The sequence below is a fragment of the Photinus pyralis genome, unplaced genomic scaffold (assembly GCF_008802855.1).
Source record: "Photinus pyralis isolate 1611_PpyrPB1 unplaced genomic scaffold, Ppyr1.3 Ppyr1.4_LG1, whole genome shotgun sequence".
Classification (NCBI taxonomy): Eukaryota; Metazoa; Arthropoda; class Insecta; order Coleoptera; family Lampyridae; genus Photinus; species Photinus pyralis.
Window position 1 is genome coordinate 67,058,462 of NW_022170249.1, and position 22,356 is coordinate 67,080,817.

The 22,356-nt window shown below is 43.3% G+C and overlaps 2 protein-coding genes across 2 annotated transcripts; both read left to right on the forward strand.

Annotated features, from left to right (window-relative positions):
- The first annotated feature begins 5,703 nt into the window (after positions 1-5,703).
- On the forward strand, positions 5,704-6,936 carry LOC116166199. The gene has a single exon (XM_031481067.1). The coding sequence runs from the start codon at positions 5,704-5,706 to the stop codon at positions 6,934-6,936; it is 1,233 nt and encodes a 410-aa protein (XP_031336927.1).
- A 5,282-nt stretch (positions 6,937-12,218) lies between these two features.
- LOC116166207 lies at positions 12,219-13,970 on the forward strand. Its single transcript, XM_031481074.1, has one exon. The coding sequence runs from the start codon at positions 12,219-12,221 to the stop codon at positions 13,968-13,970; it is 1,752 nt and encodes a 583-aa protein (XP_031336934.1).
- Positions 13,971-22,356: the final 8,386 nt, after the last annotated feature.

Sequence of the window (22,356 nt, forward strand, 5' to 3'; positions counted from 1 at the left end):
ATGCTTTAAGATTCCCATACGAATTTAAGCACTTTTAGCAATATTTTGAAAAATTTACAAGATTTATTATGAAAGTAAACAAAACGAGGAAACTTGCGAAGAATTTATCCAAAGTGCTGAATCATACGCTAAAGAAGAGTTAGATAGGAGATTTTGAGTTTCAAAATTTGGTCCGAATTCGACGGAATAAGCGGCGATTTAATTACAAGGCACCCAACGAACAAATAGTAGACCCAAAAATCAATTTTAAGGTGAATTTTTATTTTACGATAGTTGATCAAACAATAAATTCTATAAAAGAACGATATAGTCAATTGCAAAAACATGTAAATAATTTTGCAATTATGCATGAATTTCATAGCATGGACGATAAATCAATAAAAGACACTGCCTGCCTGGATTTACTTACACCACTGTCTGACAAATTTAAGAAAAGAATCTGATGTGGACGCACTAGAATTGAGCTGTTACGAATAGTTGAGTTTATGTTTATGCGCAATCGCATTTTTGTTTATTCTATGTATGGGGAATTCATTCGTTGTAATGATGTTGAATAAAGCACCAGTATTCATGAAGTTTTGCGATATTTTTGGTCTGATTGAGAAGCACGAAACCACCACACTGAAAAATTACATGAGCGAAGAATTAATACATCTTAAATTTCATTTTCAAGCCAATCCCGAACCTCTACAAGCACTTAATTATTTTAAAAAATCTTCTGATATTTCCTAACACCGCTATTACATTACGAATACTGTTAACATTGCCGATTTCCGTCGTTACAGGAGAACGGTCCTTTTCCAAATTGAAAATTATAAAAAATTATTTGCTATCGTCGATGACGCAAGAACGTTTGACAAATCTTGCAATTATAGAAATTGAACAAGATTTAGTAAACAATATTAGCTTAAGGGAAATGGTTCAGACATTTGCTAGTGATAAAGCGAAGAAAGCGAAATTTTAGTTGTATGCTTTTTCTGTTGGTTTCTTTACTAAGATTATTGGATTGACAAATTCAGTAGGTTCCTTTACTTTTTTTACAATTCCATGCCTCAGCATGTTATTCAATTCTAATTTAAGTGAAATGGAATTTTTCTGCACGGGGCTACCGTAGCCGTATTTTTCTGTGATTTTTCCGAGGATTTTTCAATTTGAGATAGAAGTAAGTACCTATACCTTACACATATTTTGCTTTCAGTGTTACCCGTCATGCCAAAATACAACTTGTACCGTAAGTTTTATCAGCAAGCTTAAAAAAGGAGTAATGCTATCATCAATACACTTAGTAATACGCCGTATCATTGTTTTGCAACTATTTCAAATAATATTGAAAGTCCAAACCAAAGCGATAGCTTTGATATCTATGAGATTGCCCAGTTAAGTTGTGATTCAAGTTCTCATGATACCAATTCTACTACGGAATTAGGAAGGAGGAGGAAAATGAGCAAGCCATTCACACAATCCTAATACAAGTGATACTCAATCTTTTCAAGTCTTATTAGCTATGTGGGCAATTAAATTTCAGATTTGCCATGCGTTGAATGAATTGTTACTGATGAAAAAATTTGATACTAGTTTACCTTCAGATTCTAGAAGCTTAACCTTTAACCGCTACCAAGGGGTCTCATATACCGCCATGATTTCATTTTTGCTTACATCTTTTGTTAGCATTACTTCTGTACCCCGCGCACCTCAGCACCTTTCAAGTTTATGACGATGCATAAATTAGTCAAGTGGTTGATTTTCAGCGTGCCGGACGTGCAATATAGCAGTGACATTTGGCGCAAACGGTATCACGTACCGCGTGATAGTGTGAGTGTTAAGTCGCGTACTGACTTGAATGTGCATGCGCTGCTTTCCGCACTATTTATAGATTTTTTGTAGTTTACTTTTAATTCAAAATGTTGCAGAATGCAGGACCATTTTGCATGCATCCAGATGATCCAAGATTTGAAGCGTGGTGCGCGAAACAACTGGAAGAAGACGATAATATCAGCGAGAGGAGGAAAGCTGCATCATTGACAGCGAACATGATTTAGAATCCGAACAGTATGCAAGTGAAGATTCAGAGGAAGAAGAGGAGCCTGTCTATCAAGAAAGTCCACTCCAAGTGTGGGATTTATTGTTTAGTGAAGCTATGGTGGACAAGCTTATTCGATGTACAAACCGAAAGTTTCCCAATTACGGATAAAATACAAGAGACCAGATCACCCAACATTGAAAGATATTGATTCCGTAGAGATGAGAGCTTTTTTGGGTTTACTTACATATACTGAAGGTTTCAAGGCGGAAAGGGAGAGTATAGAGGGATTGTTTGCGACAAACGGCACTGGGCGAGACGTATTCAGATGTACAATGCCAAGGAGAAGGTCTGAAACCTTGTTGATTGCGTGAGGTTTGATAATGATATTGACAGAGTAGTCTAGGCGATAGAGACTGTAAAATTGGCAAACTGGATATCTTGAGGTGGAAAAGAAAAAATTGGTGGAATACGTTCAGTTAGGTGTCAGAAACAACATATTAAAAATCCCACCCCCCAGACCCTGTGCTAAAGGCTCCATCCACCCCACCACCCCCAAGAAACCGTGTTTTCGCCCTTTTTGGCTGATACCTCGCGATCTATGAGGTCTAGATGAAATACTTATGACTGAAAATATTTCTCGTGAAATTTCATACAAGGTAGATTGTTACGTTTATGGCTAAAAGGTTTCTCTTATTTCTTATTATTCATTTATTTTTTCTGTTGTCGGGATCAGTTTCAGATCGGAAGAAATTTCTATTAATATTTTGTTTATTCAGATATACAGTTTCTTTTAATTTAATGTAAATTAACGTAATAGTAACGCATATAAATTTTGAGCGTGTCACTTTACGCATGCGGACAAACAAATCCATCGAAGGGGAAATGGGAAGGAGACAGAATTATTGTGAACGTGCTACGATATACTCCGATGCAATATTACGCCACCTTTTTTATCTATCGCCGCACCGCTACGCTACTGTATTGCACGCCACTGCCGCCATCCCTCTACTGCCGCTAAAAGGTAAGTGCGTGCTCAAATTTACGCAAAATTTATTATCAATCAAACCGCACATAGATACTCAGAAGTTAGCCAAGGTCTACCTCATAGCCTAGGAAATTCATAAAAGAGGCGAAAATCATCAATTTTCGTGTTTTTTGCAAATATATCGCGACCTTTAGGACTAGATGAAATATTTTTATCTGAAAATGCTCGTGAAATTTCATATAAGGTAGATACTCTGAAGTTAGCCTAGGTGTACCTCTTAGCCTAGAAAATTCATAAAAGGACGCGAAAATCATGGGTGACTGGAGCCTTTAGCACAGGGTCTGGAGGGTGGGATTTTTAATATGTTGTTTCTGACACCTAACTGAACATATTCCACCAATTTTTTCTTTTCCACCTCAAAATGTCCAGTTAGATGTCTTTATCGCCTAGACTAGAGTAGAAAGACTGAAAGAAGATCGAGCAACAAGTTAAATGTGAACCCCCAAAAAAAACCACACAACAACAATAAAAATACCCATCAAAACACCCTACAACAACCAAGTCCTTCACACTTTCATCCTCCCCCTCATCCTTTCCCAACAGAATCCAACAACCTCACCAACCTGCAACTTACCAACGAAGAAGACAACCTGCTAAAACTAGGACATAAATTCGCACCACCACCACGACGATTGTCATCTTTAACAACGGCCGTAGACATTGAAAGTCAACTTCATCACTTTTACGATAGAAACATTTTCTCAAAAATAGTCATATTACTATAGACTAAAATGAGTGAGACCACACTTATCAGTTATCACAAATGTCAGTCTTTTTGATAAAACTTGGCCTGGCTTTCGGTCTGATTTGTTTCGTAACGGTGGAGTGGATATTCGGTTGTATTGATAAGATATTTTGAACTTGTATGTCCGTTATGTCTGCCAATCTTAGAGATTTTTCCACCTCATCTAGCTTAGGGTTCCTTTCTTTGATTAATTTAGTTTTTGCATCTTGATTGGTTGACCCGAAAACAAGTTTGTCCCGAAGTATTTCGTCGGCATCACTATATTCGCAGGCTCCAATTAGTACCTTGACATCAGTATAGAACGAATTAAATTGCTCGCCTTCCTTTTGATTACCTTGATTGAATATAAAGCGTGAATGCAAGACATTTTTCTTAGGGTTGCAATATTCCTCTAGTTTGGCTAAAACATCTTTAAGTTAAGTATTTGTAGTATTACCTTTGATCGTGTTGTAAACTTCCAAAGCTTCGTCACCAATTAAGTTTAGTAAGACAGCAATTCTTCGCTTATCAGGTTGTGTATCAAGCAGGCCCGTAGCCAGAGGGGGGGCAGGGGTGGCTGAGCCCCCCCTAGAGACTTTAAGCGCCCCCCTTCAATTATGACGTAACTTATAGCACAATCACATTATCACAATACCAGTTGAAATTGAAAAACAATAAGGAGAGATCTACTTTAAAAATATTTGGTTGCTTAAGTAAAGAGGGACAAACGTGACTACAATAATAGAGAATTGTCATAAAATTAAGTAGTTAAAGGCAAGCAGGATAATAGATAATTCCTACATTTTCTTCAAATGTAATATACCTGCAGCGTTGGGTACAAGTATTAGCGACAAATGAGGATTAAATTAAGAGAACCGGTCGTAAATTTGATTTCCAAACATAAACGGCAAGACCGAACCGAGGCGAAACTACGAAAAATTTTAACGTCTCGTATTAGTTACTGGTTGCTGTTCAGTTCAGTCAGCAGTGTTTGAGTGTTCAGGCCGCAGCCGCAGGCGCCGCAAACGAATGAGCTAACGAATATACGATAACCGATACGTCAAGGTCAAATTAATTTATAGAGTCTAGTCAGTAGTCTCGTCTCTGCCGTTATTTAAACGCTCAGTTAACGTCTGTGGTGACATTTTTTGATAGTGCTATATTTGTCTAATTACCTAAGATACAATTTTGTTATTATTGTGAACTATGGATAAGTTTATCATTAGAAAACAACAAAACACTTCGGGTGAAAACACTTCAAGTGCTTCTTCAACATTTGTATGCGGTGAAAGTGAAAGTTTTCCATTCCAGTTGCCTCCATCATCGACATTACAAAACAAACAGGTACAGGAGCAGTTGCCGTTTCCATCAGATTTAGCTTCTCAAGGTATGGATATTGTTCAACTTTCCTTAGCAATATATCCCAAAGATAAGTTTGGTCGGACTTTTAGGAAAGAATGGTATTCGAAATATAAGTGGCTGGAATACTCGAGTGTTACTGATTCTGCATACTGCTATGCATGTAGGCAGTTTATGATGGGTAGTACTACAAAAGACAATACTTTTGGTACTTGTGGTTTTCGGAACTGGAAGCATGCTCTCGACAATTTCAAAGGTTTAGCAAAGCACAATTCAGCTAAAATTCATATTCAAGCTATGTCAAAATGGGCAGAAAAACAATCTAGGGAGTCTTTGGGAAAATCTGTTTCTACTTTAGTGAATGAAAATGTTCTAGAACGTAATAGGTATTATATCAGTTCCATCGCCGAAATAATACAGCTTCTAGCTACAAATGAACTACCAATGAGGGGTACTTACGATATTGACGAACACGAAGAAAAATCTTTATTTACAAATATATTTAAATTTACATTAAAAAAAGACCAAACACTTTTTGAATGCCACAATCAAATGCCCAAAAATGCCACGTATTTGTGTCCAGAAATACAAAATGATGTCATAGAGGTGTTGGCGGAATGCGTTCGTGATAGCATCATACACGATATTAATAATGCAGATGTTCCATGGTTTACTTTACTTGAAGATGGGACGAAAGATAAAAACAATAGGGAAAATGTAGCAATTGGGATTCGATATGTAAGAGAAGGTAAAGTTTGGGAATCCATACTCTGCATCAAAACTACAGAAGATTTGGACTCCGAGACTTTTACAAACTTGACCTTAAATACTCTCCAAGAATATGGAATAAGTAGCGACCGCCTGCTTAGACAGTGCTTTGATGGAGCGTCAGTTATGAGTGGAAAGAATGGGGGTGTTCAAGCGCGAATTCAAAAAAAACTAAATCGTTTTATTCCTTATGTCCATTGTTCAAATCATAGGCTTCACTTGGTTTTAATCAAGTCTATTGATATTCCCACAATCAAACAATTTTTCGATCAGTGTACCATGTTGTATCACTTTCTTAAACAAAGTAGCGTAGCCAAGTTATACAAAGGACATGCTTTGAGTCGACTTTTAGAGCAACGTTGGTCAGGCCATTTACATGTGACTAGTGTAATCTGCAATAACTATAAAGAAATCGTAAACTGTCTAAATGAAGCTATTGGTAAGAAAGATTTTCCAGGAGACAAAGTTGCTGAGGCTACTGGTTTGCAAAGAATTGTTACAATGCGCCCATTTAAATTTTGTGCGGTTTTTATGAATAAAGTGTTACATGCTTTGGAACCTGCAGACAAATTATTACAAGCACGCGAAACAGATCTTCGACAATCGGCAAGAATTACCGACTCGCTCATTGAAGTAATTCAAGGGTTTAGGGATGACGCAACGTTTGAAGAAATATGGAAGATTTGTACCAGTGGTGACTATAATACAAATACATCACTGGCTGAAGCTGAACCGGTAGAAAATAAGCGACGCAGAAAAGTTAATTCCGCTCTAAAGGACTGTGTCGTTATGGAAACAACTGGTGCTTCGAGAGACTCTTGCAATCTAAAATCTGTATTTTTTGAAGTGTTAGACGTTATGTTGTTAGAACTCAAACGAAGGTTTAGTGAAAATGGTGAACTGATACATTCACTTCAAGCTGCAGAAAATTTAGAGTATGAAAACATTGGTTACCTTTCCTCAGTAGGAATATCTCTTCCTAGTAAGGAAGAACTTATTGCAACGCTTGGGCGGTGACGGAGAAAGCGTTCGTTGGCTCGGTGTGTCTCACTCACTCGCATTAGCCTCCCATTGACTATCCGCGACGTTATGAGAATTAGCTCCTTTTTTGGTAATTAATTGGGTACTCATTAACTCACAATTAATTACAATAGCTTATGAATGAATGTTATTTACTAAAAAAAAATAACTTGGCCTAATGGTATCACATTAATTGTATTTAATGAATGATAGAAAACACCGTTATACCGCTCACGATCCTTTTGAAGGAATGTTATTCTTTATACGCAACACGGAAAAACGCAATAATTGTTTTTTTTATTAAAACAGCTGCTACTTTTTGTTTAAGTGATAGATAGCCTAGATACGCAGTTTTTACAAAATATTTCGTTTAAAATAGGTATTTAGTTCTGCTGCAGCCGCGATTCTTTTCTTTTTATGGCAGATTTTGGTTTCGATTTCCTTACTTCTTGCTTATAATACTGTTTAACTCTCATAATTATGTAGAAATACAGCGCCTGAGATAATATATCTCTTTTGTGCTCCTGACAATTAAAAGCAAAGGAAAGTCCCACTTCGTACACTTTAGAAACTGTCTCTTCAAAAACGTCCACAGAATTGATGTGAGTGATGAGTATCGACTCCCCTTCTTTCAAAAATTGGAACATCGAAGTATTTGGATGGTTTAAAAATCCTCGGGACTTGAGTTGTGTCAACTCGCCTGCGTTATCATCAAAAATCTGTTCCTTAGAATAAAGAAGTGATTTACATGTGATACAATGACTTAATTTAAATAATTTTTTTGAAATAAAGCCTGCTAAGTAGTAAACTACACAGTCCATTATTTTGGATAAATAATTAGTATCATCATTATTCAAGGTATTCTGTAGATTTACATATTCAAAAACATCCTCAGCCTCAGTATCTTGATCTTGTTGCAATAGATTATCTATTTTCCCTTTAATCGCAGTTAAATGTGTTTGTCGTCCAATTTCAGGTGCCGAAAATATATTTTTAAAGTCTTCAAAACTGATTTTTGGAGCTGACGTTCTATCTATAACTGTGCAGTTGCCAAAATGCAGGTGGTTTAAAAATCTTGTACACAGAAAGTAAACGGTACAGCTGAAGAAATGTCATAAATGTTGGGTGGTCATTAGCGCCACCAGCTTGCCGAATGGTCCCAAAAAACTGCTGAAATATTTAAGAGAATGAATAGTGCAGCAGTACTTAATAAACATGACCCTTGTAGCATAAAATACCTACCTCTAAAGGGTCCTGATTCATTTTTGCAGTTAAAATGTATCGAAAATCACAAGAGTCTAACAAATAAGTGGACAGCTCAATAGTCGATAAAATGGTCACGCGTAATCCTTCTGCTGTACTGCTCGTTAAGAATTCATCTTTTCTTATTTTACCTTCAACGACCATTTTTTCCCAAACATTTAACCACTCCAAAGTTTGCGTTAAAATCTCAAAATCTTTACTACCTTTCCGTATTCCTTCTGCTGAATATCGACGATTCAAAGCGTCAAAAAGGTCATTAATTCTCTTTGTAAATGCTATAGTTTCAGTACAATTCATGAACTCGGTATTTTTCCGTTGGTAAAATGCAAGACCATCAGCCACCGCGTTACTAAACACCTATAATAAATATTGAAATTGGTTGGTTATTATAGCACAGGCGATAAAAGTACCAACTTACCTGGCTTGCCAACTTAACACGCATTCTTAATAAAATCGATGGTCGAACATGAGCTTCCGACAGCTTTGGACAGACTCGTAAATTGCCTTTAAGTTTCTGAGTATCGAATTCATACAATTTTGTATAATAGTGCCATTCAATAACTCCTTCAGGTATCTAAAAAGTATTGTAACATACCTAATAGTTTAATTGTTGCTTATACTTACGATAAGTTTAGATTGATTCAAGAGCCTGATTCTAATGCATTTAATGAGATGCGGAGCGTCAGAAAAAAATATAGGAAACGCTTGTCATCCATTGGGTGCAAAACCTTATTGTTTGGATTGTCCGCTTTTCCTGTTATTCCATATTCTGACCACATTTTTCGATTTGTAGTCGCTCCATCAGACACAACTCCATGAATAATTGCTCCAGATCTTTCTAATTTTCTTATAACAGCTAACATCAACTCCGCTAAACAAGTTCCTTTTGTGGCTCCTTTTGCAGCATATACAGCAACTGGTATTGATAGTTTAGCTCCCAATGAGGTAAACATAAACACCAAAGCGTGATTTGCGCGTTGGTCAGCCGTTTTCGCACTAAACGTGTTACCAAATCCAAAATCTTGTACTCCAACTAGCTTCAAGGTTTTGACGTTTAAATCTATGCTTTCTCTTACTTGCATTTCATCTAAAATTAAAATTCCATGTCGTTCGAATTTACTTACTCCTTCCATTCTTCTCTTAAATGCTTCAAAAAAATCCATCTAATCCACATTTTATGTTAACTCTCGAAAGATATCGCCGAATGGTTGACACCGCAGGTAATGGTAATATCTCGTTTGAACGCAAGGTTGTAACTTGCGGAATTTTTTATGTATAATAGTAAACACAATAAAAGCCAGTCTGATGTATACCGACGAGAAGTTGGTTTGAGATATTTGCACTGACGAATACATTCTGCAATGAGCAGTTTTTGGGAAGAGTGAAGATTATCCATATCCTCAACTCTTTTTAAATCGGCGTTTTCATCAGTATCTTTGAACTGTTGCTTTAGGGCCAGTAATTTTGCATTTAGTCGAGAAAATCGCATTTTCAACCTTAAATGGGCCTTGCGTTTCTTATTTTTTTGTCTGTTTAAAAAGCATTTATTACTCTTTGCGTTTGCCCGATAATTAAAACAACGAACAGCCGCATATATTAATTTACATTTTACACAACGGAAATTCTCTTGGGTTGATTGAACGTTTTCTAATAACTCACAATTTATGTGCCGCCATACATTTAGACGAGTATCCATTGTAAATTTTGCATGCTTAAAATTTGGCGGTGTGTCCGAAAGAACCATCCCTCCTTCACAACATCGTATCTTATCAAAATCAAGAACCACTGTCTCTAAACTATGAACGTTGATCTTAGGATTTGCAAACATATTATTTAATACCGGGAAACCAAACACGAAAAATTGAATTTTCTCTTTGCTATACACAATTTTCTTTCTTTCGATGACACTTTCTTTGACGATACTCATTTCAGTTAAGCAGATCATATTTTTATCCAAAGTGGAACAAAAATGAATTGCCCATGACTTGGACGGTAATTTTAAGTTTTCATTAATCCATAAACTACGGAATGCTGAAATCTCCGAGCTTGTAGAAGCAATGCTTGTAGTTGCTTCTGAAATGTCCTCTAAAATATACAAAACAATTACGATGGGTAGGTATATCAAAGTCACGGATCAATACCGCGGTAACAAGATAAGATACTAAAATTACCTCGAAAATTACCTATTTCCATGAAATTGGTGTCTTTCAGATCCAATTCCAGATCTTGTTCAGATTTTTGCTTCTTTGTTAAAGTAAGGTCGTATTTGTCGCGTCTTTTAGCGACAGTCTTTGATAAATATTTTGGACAGTTCGGAAATTTGGAAGGTATGGCCGTTTTAACCAATTTAGGAACTAATAGTTTTATCTGCAGTGTTGTAACAATCCCATATACATAAAGGTAAACAGTATGTAACATCAAATAAGTACTTACCGTGTATGCATCCGTTTTTAATTCCGATATAATTTCATCCGCATTAAAATGTTTCGCACAAACACAATCTTTAGTCGTTAACTCGCGGTCTTTTCGCGGAATTGCTTTAGACCATTCAACTAATCTATTTGCAGGTATTTTAAATGTAGACACCTTTTCATTGTTACTCTCGTAGCCTGTTGAACAATTAGGAACCACGCATTTGCGACCCATAGTTATAAAACGAAGAAAAACAGCAAATAATGTCTTAGAACGTCTTAAATGATCCTGCGATAAGGAGGAAAATAAGTAGTGTGACTGAGACACACCGAGACTACGAATGCTTTCTCCGTCGATATGAGGCGTTGCAGTGAATATGACAGGCGTCCTCTACTTTTTTGGTATATCAATGAATTTAAGAAATTTTCTTCCTGTCCATATAAATAAGGAATGCATTTTTCACATTTGAACTTATGTCCAAGATTGAAGCTGACAAAACCAGCAATGTATTTAACAACTTCCAAAACATAGGGAGACAATGCAATTAAACACATAATCATGGTCTGTGAGAAACTTGGAAATAAAATCATCAGTATCATCTTCAGTAGTTTCTATTATGCTTGGAAGACTTTCATTTATAATTTGTTCTGGACTCTTGTAAGACGAACTAATATTTTCTACTCCACCATCTCTCACTTCAGCATGTATAAAAAAATTTTTGTAAGCGGCCGTAGTCGCGCGTGAGGTTTTCAACGTTGTGGACGTGTTTTTAAGCGCTCCTAAGCTCAGATATTGAGAAACGCGGAAGTTGCAGTGCGATAATTTTGTGTGTAGTGTCGGTGGAAGCGCGCTAAAAAGACGAATTTTTTAGTGCAAGAATGGAGTAAATCGGCTGGTAAACAGCGGAGATACGATTTTTTGAAGTTTTGCGTGTTTTTGGTTGCGAGTGGTACCAAAAGGTAGGCCTTAGGTTTAGGAACGTAACCCGCACCGGGTCGCCCTTATCGGCCCACGCCCTCGGGCGCTGCCGACCTATCACTTTCCAGGCGATAGCGACTGATAGGTCGACAGGGGCGAAATGGGGTGAGATAGCCGGTCGGGACCGGTGGCGTTTGAATCGGGTGGAAAAGGCGAGTGTATAGACACCAGACTCGAGGGGGTGGGTTCAACCCCTGCGCGCGGGGTGCAAGTGCCTGCACGTGGTAGCAGGGTGCGGAAGTAGAAGGGTAGCACGCTCGGGAAAGGGGTCGGTGGAAAGCCCATAGTGTGCCAGAGTGGTGGAGGCTAGAACGAACCTTATCGGGTCGTGCGTGCGGAAGTGACAGTCCTATCAGCTCCCGTTAAGAGGAGGACTGATAGGCCAATATAGGCGGAACGGTTGATAGGATCGAGGCGGGAATAACGGCGTCGGGTTAGTGGTGCTTAGCGGCGTCTTTTGACACCCCACTCGGGGGGGGGTGAACTACCCCTGCGCGTAATAGGGGGCAAGTGATAGGACATAGTGTTGTGTAATATAGTAGCTTAGTTTAAGTTTAGCTTAGGATTACAGACAAGGGTTTAGTGGACATAGTAGGGTAGTTTGCGAGTGCGCGGAGTGAGTGATAATGTCGGACGCAGACGAGAGGTATGGGACGCCCATGGCCGGCAGACCCAGGCTTATGAGGTCACCAGTACTGTCTGTAAGCAGGAAGGAAGGATCCGGTGCAGAGGAGTTATCTGTACGCCCGGGAGCGAACTCTCGGATGGATGAGGTGGTTCCGGAGACCCCGTATGGTGCGACGATACAAAGGGGGAGGAGAACGGAGAGTAGGAAGAGGAACGACAGCTCCTCGACGGAGGAAGAAGTGTGGGAGGAGAAGTCTAGGCCTAAGAAGCTCAGACGGAGGACTGATGAGGGGGAGGATACGGTGCTGGTATCTCCCAAGTCGGCGGTTAGTGACCTGGGGGACATCAGGAAGCTACAGACGGAGGAGACCCTGATGGGAGGTGAAACTAGGCTGGCTATAGACGAAGCCATTCAGTTTATACGAGCCTCGACGAACACCCACACCAAGTTGAAGGAGACAATAAGGAAGATCGACGCCAGGTTTAGGGCGTTGGAGAACCATAGGGCTCTCATTGAGAGGAAGTGGAGTGCGTATGTGCGGGCGTTAAAGGTGGCAGCGGTGCAGGGGAAGACTGCGGTGGTAATGATACCTCAGATGAAAGTCGCGGCCCAGGGAACCACGAGACCGATCAAAGCAACCCAGGACATCGAGGTACAGACAAGCCCTCGTGCAACATACGCGGAGGCGACGGCGGCTCCAACGGCGGGATCCAGTGGAATGGCTAAGAGTAAGCGGGTAGAAATACGCGAGACGATGACCGAGTCAGAGGAGGAGAAGACAACTAAGGCCGTGAGGGAGATCAACAAGGCGAGGCAGAGGAGATCGAAACTGGTAAACAGGGCTTCCACGGGCGGAGATTCGGAGGAAACGGGAACGGAAAGGGACTGGACCCTGGTTGAGAAAAAGAGAAAGGGAAAGAGTAAACCTAGAGGCAGCGATAGCGAGGGGACTTCGTCGGCGGCGGCGGCGAGCATAAGACGGCGACCGAGATCGGAGGCAGTCCTGATAAAGCTTAAAGGGGGGAACGGGATGGAGGACATCCTAAGGAGAGTTAGGCAGGTCGATATGACGGGAGTCGACACGAAGATCGTGGGCATTACGAAGACTCGAACGGGCGACATCCTCCTGCGCGTGGAGAGGGGGGTCGGTAAGGCGACGCCGGTACACAACACCATCAAGGCAGCGATTACAGACAGGGATGTGATGCTGTTGGAGGAGAACTGTAAGATAGCAATTAGAGACCTGGACGCGGTGACGACGAAGGAAGAGGTATTGGAGGCTATCATGCGCGCTGCCCCGGAAGCAAGGTGCCGCGTGAAAGACATGGTGCAGACGGATAGAGGGCAGATGGCTGCATATGTGTTTGTGGACCGCGTGACGGCGGAGGAGGTAGTTAAGCGAGGGTACCTACGTGTCGGTTTAACATCGTGTAGGGTGCGTATTGTGACGGAGTTAGTTCGGTGTTTGCGGTGCTGGGAGGTGGGGCACCTAGCCGCGAAATGCCAGGGTGCGGATAGAAGCCGTATGTGCTTTAAGTGCGGGGGGGAAGGACACCAAGCCAGAGAGTGTACGGGGGCCGACGCGTGCTTCGTGTGTGAAAAGGCTGAGCCGGGCTCGGGTAAGGGGCATAGGGCCTACACAAAAGCCTGCAGGCGCGATGGACAAAAAGTAACGGGCACCAATGGGGAGGGGGAATCGGAGCAGGGTAAAGACTCGCAACAGAAAGACGATGAAGGTGCTGCAAATTAATCTTAATAACAGTAGGGTGGCCTTGGACATGGCTGTGAGAGTGGCAGGTGAAGTGGGGGCGGAAGTGCTTGTGCTGTCCGAAGTAGGCCCGAATACTAGGGGGGTACAGTTAATTGTGTATGGCGCCCGAAGGCACCAAGCCCGCCCACCCTTACGGGCTTAAGGCTGCGCTCCACCCCACCATCTAGGACTCCACAGGAAAGGGAACCCACGTCGTACCTGAATAGGTATCTCCCAACCTCACTCCCAAAATCAGCGGGGCCTGAATTCCCGTAACTCGTATGAGTGAGATGTGATGTGATCAAGATGAATGTAATGTGGTTACCTATGCTTATTTGGGCTTGGGCCCGTCTATCGTGGTGGACGTTCGCACATGCTTCCAGAATTTGCGAGGGACGGGCATCTCCTGCGAACGTATCTAGTATGGTCCACACATTAATAATTAGTGACAATCAGTTCGACCTTACTAAGTCTCAACCGAAAGCAAAACATTAATAAACGATTAAAACTAACAACAAATTCACACCCTACCCTAAATAATCAAGCGGACACGCGAGACGCTAGGAGCACTATAGCCCCTACCCACATAATACACAAAGAGAGTACTTAACCTATGGACGCACACGTTTTAATATCCGTCCCACGACACTACGCTACATGAGTCCAGAAACCTTACACACTAGTATTTACAAAGTTGACCTCTTCTGCCAAGAGAGGGCAGACACCCCATTGTGGCGACCATACACGGCTTATCGTAACGCTAGGGACCCGAATGGCCTCCCGTGGCTTCTGAGGTCCCGGCACGCGGTTACCCCGAGATTGCGTCTCCCCCATCGTCGGCGTTATTTCACCCTAGGGGGGCCACCCCCCCGGGGCTCCCACGCCCGTGTCTTGCGGCTATCTACAGCCTTAATACTAGTACCTAGCCTAAGTTATTCCTAATGCTAGCCTATCCTAATAACGGTGTAGCTTAATATTAAATGGTTCCCGCACTCATGGTGGATCTGGGACCGTAACGTCCTCCTCCTCGACCACGAGGCTTGCGCAGAACGCTTCAAAACGCTTCATCACGCCTTCCCGCACTTCGCTCCGAATCACGAAGCTTGCCAGTTGGTTTCCCGACTGTGCCAGCACTTCCTCGAATGCCGCTCTGGCACTTGCTCTGCCCTCTTGCACACACTCGTAAATAACGTGATGCGGGGAGCTCTGCCCACCACACGCGCACACCACTCTTCCTGCCTTCAGGTTGAACCTGTTAAAATAATGGGCGTACGGCCCATGCCCCGTTACTGCCCACACCGCGGCTTTGTCCCAGTATCTGCAACGTTGAGATATGTCCGGCACCATCTGGTGAGTGAATCGGCCTGTGGTCGCCGTGTCCCAGAGCTTCTGCCACTCACCCATCATTCTGTCGAGTGCCCTGGCTTTCACCGCACTTTTCGGCTGGGGGATCTCCATATGTTTGCCGGCCTTGCCTTTGCGGGCTGCAGCATCCGCTAGCTGACCGCCTTTAGTGCCTGCATTTCGCCCTTCCCATTCGAGGTATACCGACGCTCCGTCCTTATGCAGCTCCGCGAGGATCGCGTGCGCTCTGTTTACTAGCCCTGACTGAGCCTTGGCCGTTGTGATGGCGCTAACTGCGCCTTTCGAGTCGCTGTAGATGGTGTAACAGCGCGATGTGTGATTTTCTCGCTCGATATACCGTAGCGCCAGGTATATTGCTGCCACTTCGGCCTGATGTATCGAGGCATGCTGCGGCAGGCTTGCTATTTCCGTGGCGTGCTTATCCGGGCCGACCAGTGCCACAAATGCCGCGGTGGTGGCAGTCTCGCTCTTTGAGCCGTCCGCGTAGATTGCCGTGTGTACTTCGGTGTGCTCGGGAATGGTGAGTAGTCCCCTGTGGGCCGGGTGTGGTTTGTGGGCGGGCTGTGGTGCTGACTCCGTGTCTGTTTCGCCTATCTCCCGGTGGGCATCAAAGATTCTCTTACCGACTAGAAACAGGGGGGGGATATGTGCCAACACCTCTATCGTCCTTGTCGGGGTTGTGTTATAGGCCCTGAGCATCCTGAGCAGGAATGGCCTTTGCACCGCGTCTAAAATCGCTTTTACGCGCGTGTCCCCACATCTCGCTCCCCATATCTCCACTCCGTAGAGCGCCGCCGGCCTAATTGCCTGTAGATATATGGTCCTGATGACTTGCTGTGAGGCACCCCAGTCTTTACCCGCTATGCTCAGGAGGTGGTTGGACACCTTGGCGATCTTTTCTCGAACCCCCTTAACATGATCTATGAAATATAGCTTGGGATCCAATATTATGCCCAGGTACTTCACGTTTATGGCAGGTGCACGCCTTTGTCCTCCAATATCGAGTTCGGGGGGGCGCATAATGGACCTCGCCGGTACGATCATGTACTCGGTCTTGCCGGAGTTGTACTCGCATTTGCCGCGGCTCGCCCACGCCCCGCATGCTTCCCATACCTGCTTCCAACCCGCCTCTATTTTCTTTGCGGAGTTGCCTGCCAACACCAAAACCTGATCGTCCGCAAAGGCTAATGCTCTAGTGGTGACGAGAGACCCATCCAGCCCGTCCATTGCCTCAAACCACGATTCCATAAAGGCAATCCATAGGATCGGGCCCAGGCATGATCCTTGCGGGCAGCCTCGTGACAGGGGGGTCGATCCTGCTGCGGTGATGATCGTGCGGTCCCGTAGGAAACTCGCCACTGTGGCAAAAATATTGCCAGGTGTCTCGATTTCCCCGAGCCTCGATATTATTGCTGGATGCCAGGCCATATTGAAGGCATTCTTCAGGTCCAGCGTGACAATGGCCGAGTGCTTTCCTTCCTCCTTATTCAGCCGTATCTGCCTCAAGAGGGAGCTAATGGAGTCTATCGTGGATCTACCCTCCCGGAATCCAAATTGTCCCTCGGAGAGATGGCCCCCTTTCTCCATATGGTATGCTAGTCTCGAGGAGCACCATTTGTCGAGGACTTTTCCGAACACCGGTAGGAGGCTGATCGGCCTCATTCCCTGTCCGCTAGGCTTAGGCAACCAGACCAACTTCGCCGCCTTCCATACCCTTGGGAAGTACCCCCTTGCTATGCACGTATTGTACAGGCTGAGCCACCATTTGACGTTCCGGGAAATCGCCCTTTTTGCAATTGGCCAACCTATTTCGTCGTACCCTGGGGCCTTGTGTACCTTAGCCCTCGACACTATGTCTGTTAATTCCTTGGGCGTCATTGGTACGTCGTCCCTTGGTAGCATGGGCAGCCTTCCGCTTATCAGCTCTTCTACGTCTACACCGCCGTCGTCCTCCGGGAAGTACGCCTTGACTAGCGCCTCCTCCGTCGTCTCTAGTGAGTCCGACCAGGTGCCGGTGATGGGGTCCTGAAACGTTTGGGGAAACTGTGGAGTCTTCGCCTTGTTGGTATTTAGCATTTTGTGTACGAGGCCCCAAGGGTTGTCGCATCCATTTTGCGTGATGTACTCCTTAATGCTCCTCCCCTTTTTTGTTTTAATTAAGATTTTGTATGCCCGCCGCGCCCTCCGGTGAGCGTCAAGTAGCTGCCGTTCTTGTGCCATGCCTCTGGCCTGTTGGTAGCTTTTCCTGGCCTGTTTCGCCGCCCTGCGTGCGTTGCTCAGTTCCCCATCCCACCAGTGAGTGATCGTGGTATTTCTGGGTTTACGCCTCTTGTAAGGTATGCAGCTTTTGCTGCTATTCTCCACATTCCTTTGCATGGTTTGGATGACAGTATCTAGTTCTGCATTCGTTTGTATGCTATCTAGGGTGATCCTGCCGCACATCTCCCTTATTCGCTTGTCGTAGACCGCCCAGTTGGCCAGTCTGTACCGATAGCCGTATCGTTCGCTCCCCTCGCCTGCTCTCTCTCCCACACTCCATCGTAGATACAAGTGGTCGCTCAGCGAGTCCTCGTTTAATACCTCCCAGCGTGTGATGTGGACCTGGGAACTAAAAGTGATATCCACGTGCGACTCGCCGTTTACTGTCGCGAAGGTAGGGGGGCCATTGGGGTCGTTGGCTATGTCCATATTGTGGGCGTTTACGAGATCGTATAAGGCGATCCCTCGGTTTGTGTATTGATTGCCACCCCACGCCGGGTGCCTGGCGTTGAGGTCTCCTGCGATTATGGCCCTGCCGTTCGCCTTTAGGCAGTTTCGGATGATCTCCCATTCGGCGTGACACTGCCTGTGCGGCTCGATATACAGATTGAGCACCAGTACCTTTCCTCCCTGCATATCTAACATAAGCGCCGTACTGTTGATGGTCGCAAATTGGTTCAGCATTATTCCGCTCAAGTCCCTGCGTACCATGATCGGCGCCTTGGTGTTGGGTATGCCAACCGTGGCATAGCTCGGGTTCCGGGTTTGGAGGCGGTTAGGCGCAGGTTCCTGGATTAGCAATATGCCGGCTTTTTGTTCGAGGGCCACGTGCATCAATTGTTCGGTTGCCGCTTTGCCCTTCCCCAGGTTGATTTGAATGGCCACGATGTCCGCCGTTTTTGGTATCGCACTGTTGTTAGTCGCCATAATCAATTTTATTAATTGCTAGCCGTAGGGGGGTACAGGTGTTCAAGGACGTTACCGGTTCGGTAGGGTTAATGGTGATGGGGGACAATGTGGTCGTGGACAATGTGGGTCAAGGTGTGGGGTATGTGTGGGCGGCTTTGGGGGGCATGATTTTGTACAGTGTGTACTTCCCTCCCAATGACGCGATGCTTCAGCTGGAGATGACCTTGGAGGATCTGGGAGACGCTATCCGACGTAGCGGACGGGATAAGGTAATAATAGCGGGTGATATTAACGCGGCCTCGCCGGCATGGGGTGCGCGATCGGTCAACGCTAGAGGCGAGTTAATTGAGGAATGGGTGGAGTCGAAAGGTGCCGAGATTGCGGACAGCGAGACCATCAGGGGCACGCAGCGTTTGAGTGTCAGAGATGGGCGGCGGAGAGGGCGGTGATGGAAACCGAGGTGGGAGTGCGACTAGGGCCACACAACCTAATAAGCACGATGCTGCGAGACGAGGCGAGATGGGGCGCGATAGCGCGGTACTGGCGGGTAGTGTGTAGTGCGAGAGAGAGGGACTCGTGGAGTAGGACATAGTGCGGGGAGAGTGACACCGATAGAACAAGAGGGACGCGAGAGGGAGAGGGACTGATTAAATCGGGGAAATGCGAACCACGTGCTGCAGATCCCTTTAGGTTGAAACAATGCCGACGATAAGGGATCTGCGGGTGTATTAGGTTTAGGCATAGGTTAGGTGACAGTGATAGGGTAAGCGGACAAGACGAAGAGAGGGCACATAAGTGTGACAGGCAATAGACACAAGGCTTAAATCTAGGTGGCGAACAACTGCCACCGGACCATCCTCGGTCGCGAAGAATGCCAACAGGCGATACCCGGCCGAGCCACCAGGTCATAGAGAGAGGAAAGGGTTTTAGTGGGTAAACCTTCCTAGATGGAAGGGAGTCCTACACACCCCCCGCTATAGAGCCAAGCGGGGAAGCCTATAAAAGGTTTCCCGAACCTCAATAAAAAAAAAAAAAAAAAAAAGCGGCCGTGAACTGTCTACAAATTGGATTGTTATTAGGGTGGGCCGAAATCGCCATATTTTTTTAATTTTTGGATATCGACTTTAGAATAGTTATTAACAGTTGCCTTTTTTATTTTTAAAGCGAAAGTTTATTTTGCATTTTTTTACTGTGAGTCACCTTTTGCCCTCTACCAATCCTTAATGATAATGCAAAAATCCGAAAATAAAATTTTGTATTTTCAATTTGGAATACAACACAATATATTAGAAATGATATTACAAACATAATCTTTATTAACCATTTTTCGATTGTGACCACTCTTTAGCCCTCTACAGACGATCCAAATTTCAAAATTAACACCAGCGCCTACTTCTTTGCTTCTGCCACGCGTCGTGAAGCTACGGGAAACGATCCGGTATGTTTTTGTATTATTTTGATTTGTTACTCGTTCTAGCAGTTCGTTGAATAGTTTCGCGGCGTCAGCTTCGTTTAAGCAACGATAGACCGTTATTTGTGCTGTTTGTTTTTATTAAACGCTTCCCTATGAATACAAGAAAAAACATTGAGTGCCCCATTTTAGGTACTCCCACCTGCCTTAAAGGTAACATGCTACCCTCGCATGAGGACGTCTTAAAGTGCTTTTTATGGATACGGTATGATTTGAAGTGCCAAATTCTAAAAAAGAACCAACCGTTTTAGCGATATCAAATATAATAGCTGACAAAATCTTAAAGCCGTTTTACAGTTAACAATTTTTCTTGCGTGCAATTTAACTTGCTGCAAGTTTTAGGTGCAATTAAAATTGCCAGTGGCTTTACAGTTGGCAATTTTTGTGATGCAACAATCATTGCAAGCGTAAGTACCAACCCTACCCTAGACAAGTACCAACCTTTAGGAGGTTAAAGCAAATGTCTACAAAGATGGATGAAAATATAAAGGTTAAATTATTAATTATTATTATTATTTTGTTGGGATCTGCGCTGCTTCTGCAAGATGGTACGAGAAAAAAAAGGCTGCGAGACGAGGCGAGATGGGGCGCGATAGCGCGGTACTGGCGGGTAGTGTGTAGTGCGAGAGAGAGGGACTCGTGGAGTAGGACATAGTGCGGGGAGAGTGACACCGATAGAACAAGAGGGACGCGAGAGGGAGAGGGACTGATTAAATCGGGGAAATGCGAACCACGTGCTGCAGATCCCTTTAGGTTGAAACAATGCCGACGATAAGGGATCTGCGGGTGTATTAGGTTTAGGCATAGGTTAGGTGACAGTGATAGGGTAAGCGGACAAGACGAAGAGAGGGCACATAAGTGTGACAGGCAATAGACACAAGGCTTAAATCTAGGTGGCGAACAACTGCCACCGGACCATCCTCGGTCGCGAAGAATGCCAACAGGCGATACCCGGCCGAGCCACCAGGTCATAGAGAGAGGAAAGGGTTTTAGTGGGTAAACCTTCCTAGATGGAAGGGAGTCCTACACACCCCCCGCTATAGAGCCAAGCGGGGAAGCCTATAAAAGGTTTCCCGAACCTCAATAAAAAAAAAAAAAAAAAAAAGCGGCCGTGAACTGTCTACAAATTGGATTGTTATTAGGGTGGGCCGAAATCGCCATATTTTTTTAATTTTTGGATATCGACTTTAGAATAGTTATTAACAGTTGCCTTTTTTATTTTTAAAGCGAAAGTTTATTTTGCATTTTTTTACTGTGAGTCACCTTTTGCCCTCTACCAATCCTTAATGATAATGCAAAAATCCGAAAATAAAATTTTGTATTTTCAATTTGGAATACAACACAATATATTAGAAATGATATTACAAACATAATCTTTATTAACCATTTTTCGATTGTGACCACTCTTTAGCCCTCTACAGACGATCCAAATTTCAAAATTAACACCAGCGCCTACTTCTTTGCTTCTGCCACGCGTCGTGAAGCTACGGGAAACGATCCGGTATGTTTTTGTATTATTTTGATTTGTTACTCGTTCTAGCAGTTCGTTGAATAGTTTCGCGGCGTCAGCTTCGTTTAAGCAACGATAGACCGTTATTTGTGCTGTTTGTTTTTATTAAACGCTTCCCTATGAATACAAGAAAAAACATTGAGTGCCCCATTTTAGGTACTCCCACCTGCCTTAAAGGTAACATGCTACCCTCGCATGAGGACGTCTTAAAGTGCTTTTTATGGATACGGTAGGATTTGAAGTGCCAAATTCTAAAAAAGAACCAACCGTTTTAGCGATATCAAATATAATAGCTGACAAAATCTTAAAGCCGTTTTACAGTTAACAATTTTTCTTGCGTGCAATTTAACTTGCTGCAAGTTTTAGGTGCAATTAAAATTGCCAGTGGCTTTACAGTTGGCAATTTTTGTGATGCAACAATCATTGCAAGCGTAAGTACCAACCCTACCCTAGACAAGTACCAACCTTTAGGAGGTTAAAGCAAATGTCTACAAAGATGGATGAAAATATAAAGGTTAAATTATTAATTATTATTATTATTTTGTTGGGATCTGCGCTGCTTCTGCAAGATGGTACGAGAAAAAAAAGGCAGTGGTGGGTCAAACCTTGGTTAGGAAAAGGAAAAGGAAATTTGAAATTGCGCAGAGAGTTATTAGAAGATAAAAAGAGTTTCAAAAATTTCTTGAGAATGGATGAAACAACCTTCAATGATTTATTAAAAAAGATAACTCCCAAAATTGAGAAACAGTGGTACACTAGGGAATGTGTATCTGCAGAAATCACACTCCGATACCTGGCAACAGGCGAAAGTTATCGAAGTTTGATGTACAATTACCGCATTCATGAGAGCACAATTTCAATCTTTGTACCTC

What these genes read in the sequence shown, in the direction of transcription:
- LOC116166199 (XM_031481067.1), top strand. Translation starts at nt 5,704, where the DNA reads ATGCCCAAAAATGCCACGTATTTGTGTCCAGAAATACAAAATGATGTC.
- LOC116166207 (XM_031481074.1), top strand. Translation starts at nt 12,219, where the DNA reads ATGTCGGACGCAGACGAGAGGTATGGGACGCCCATGGCCGGCAGACCC.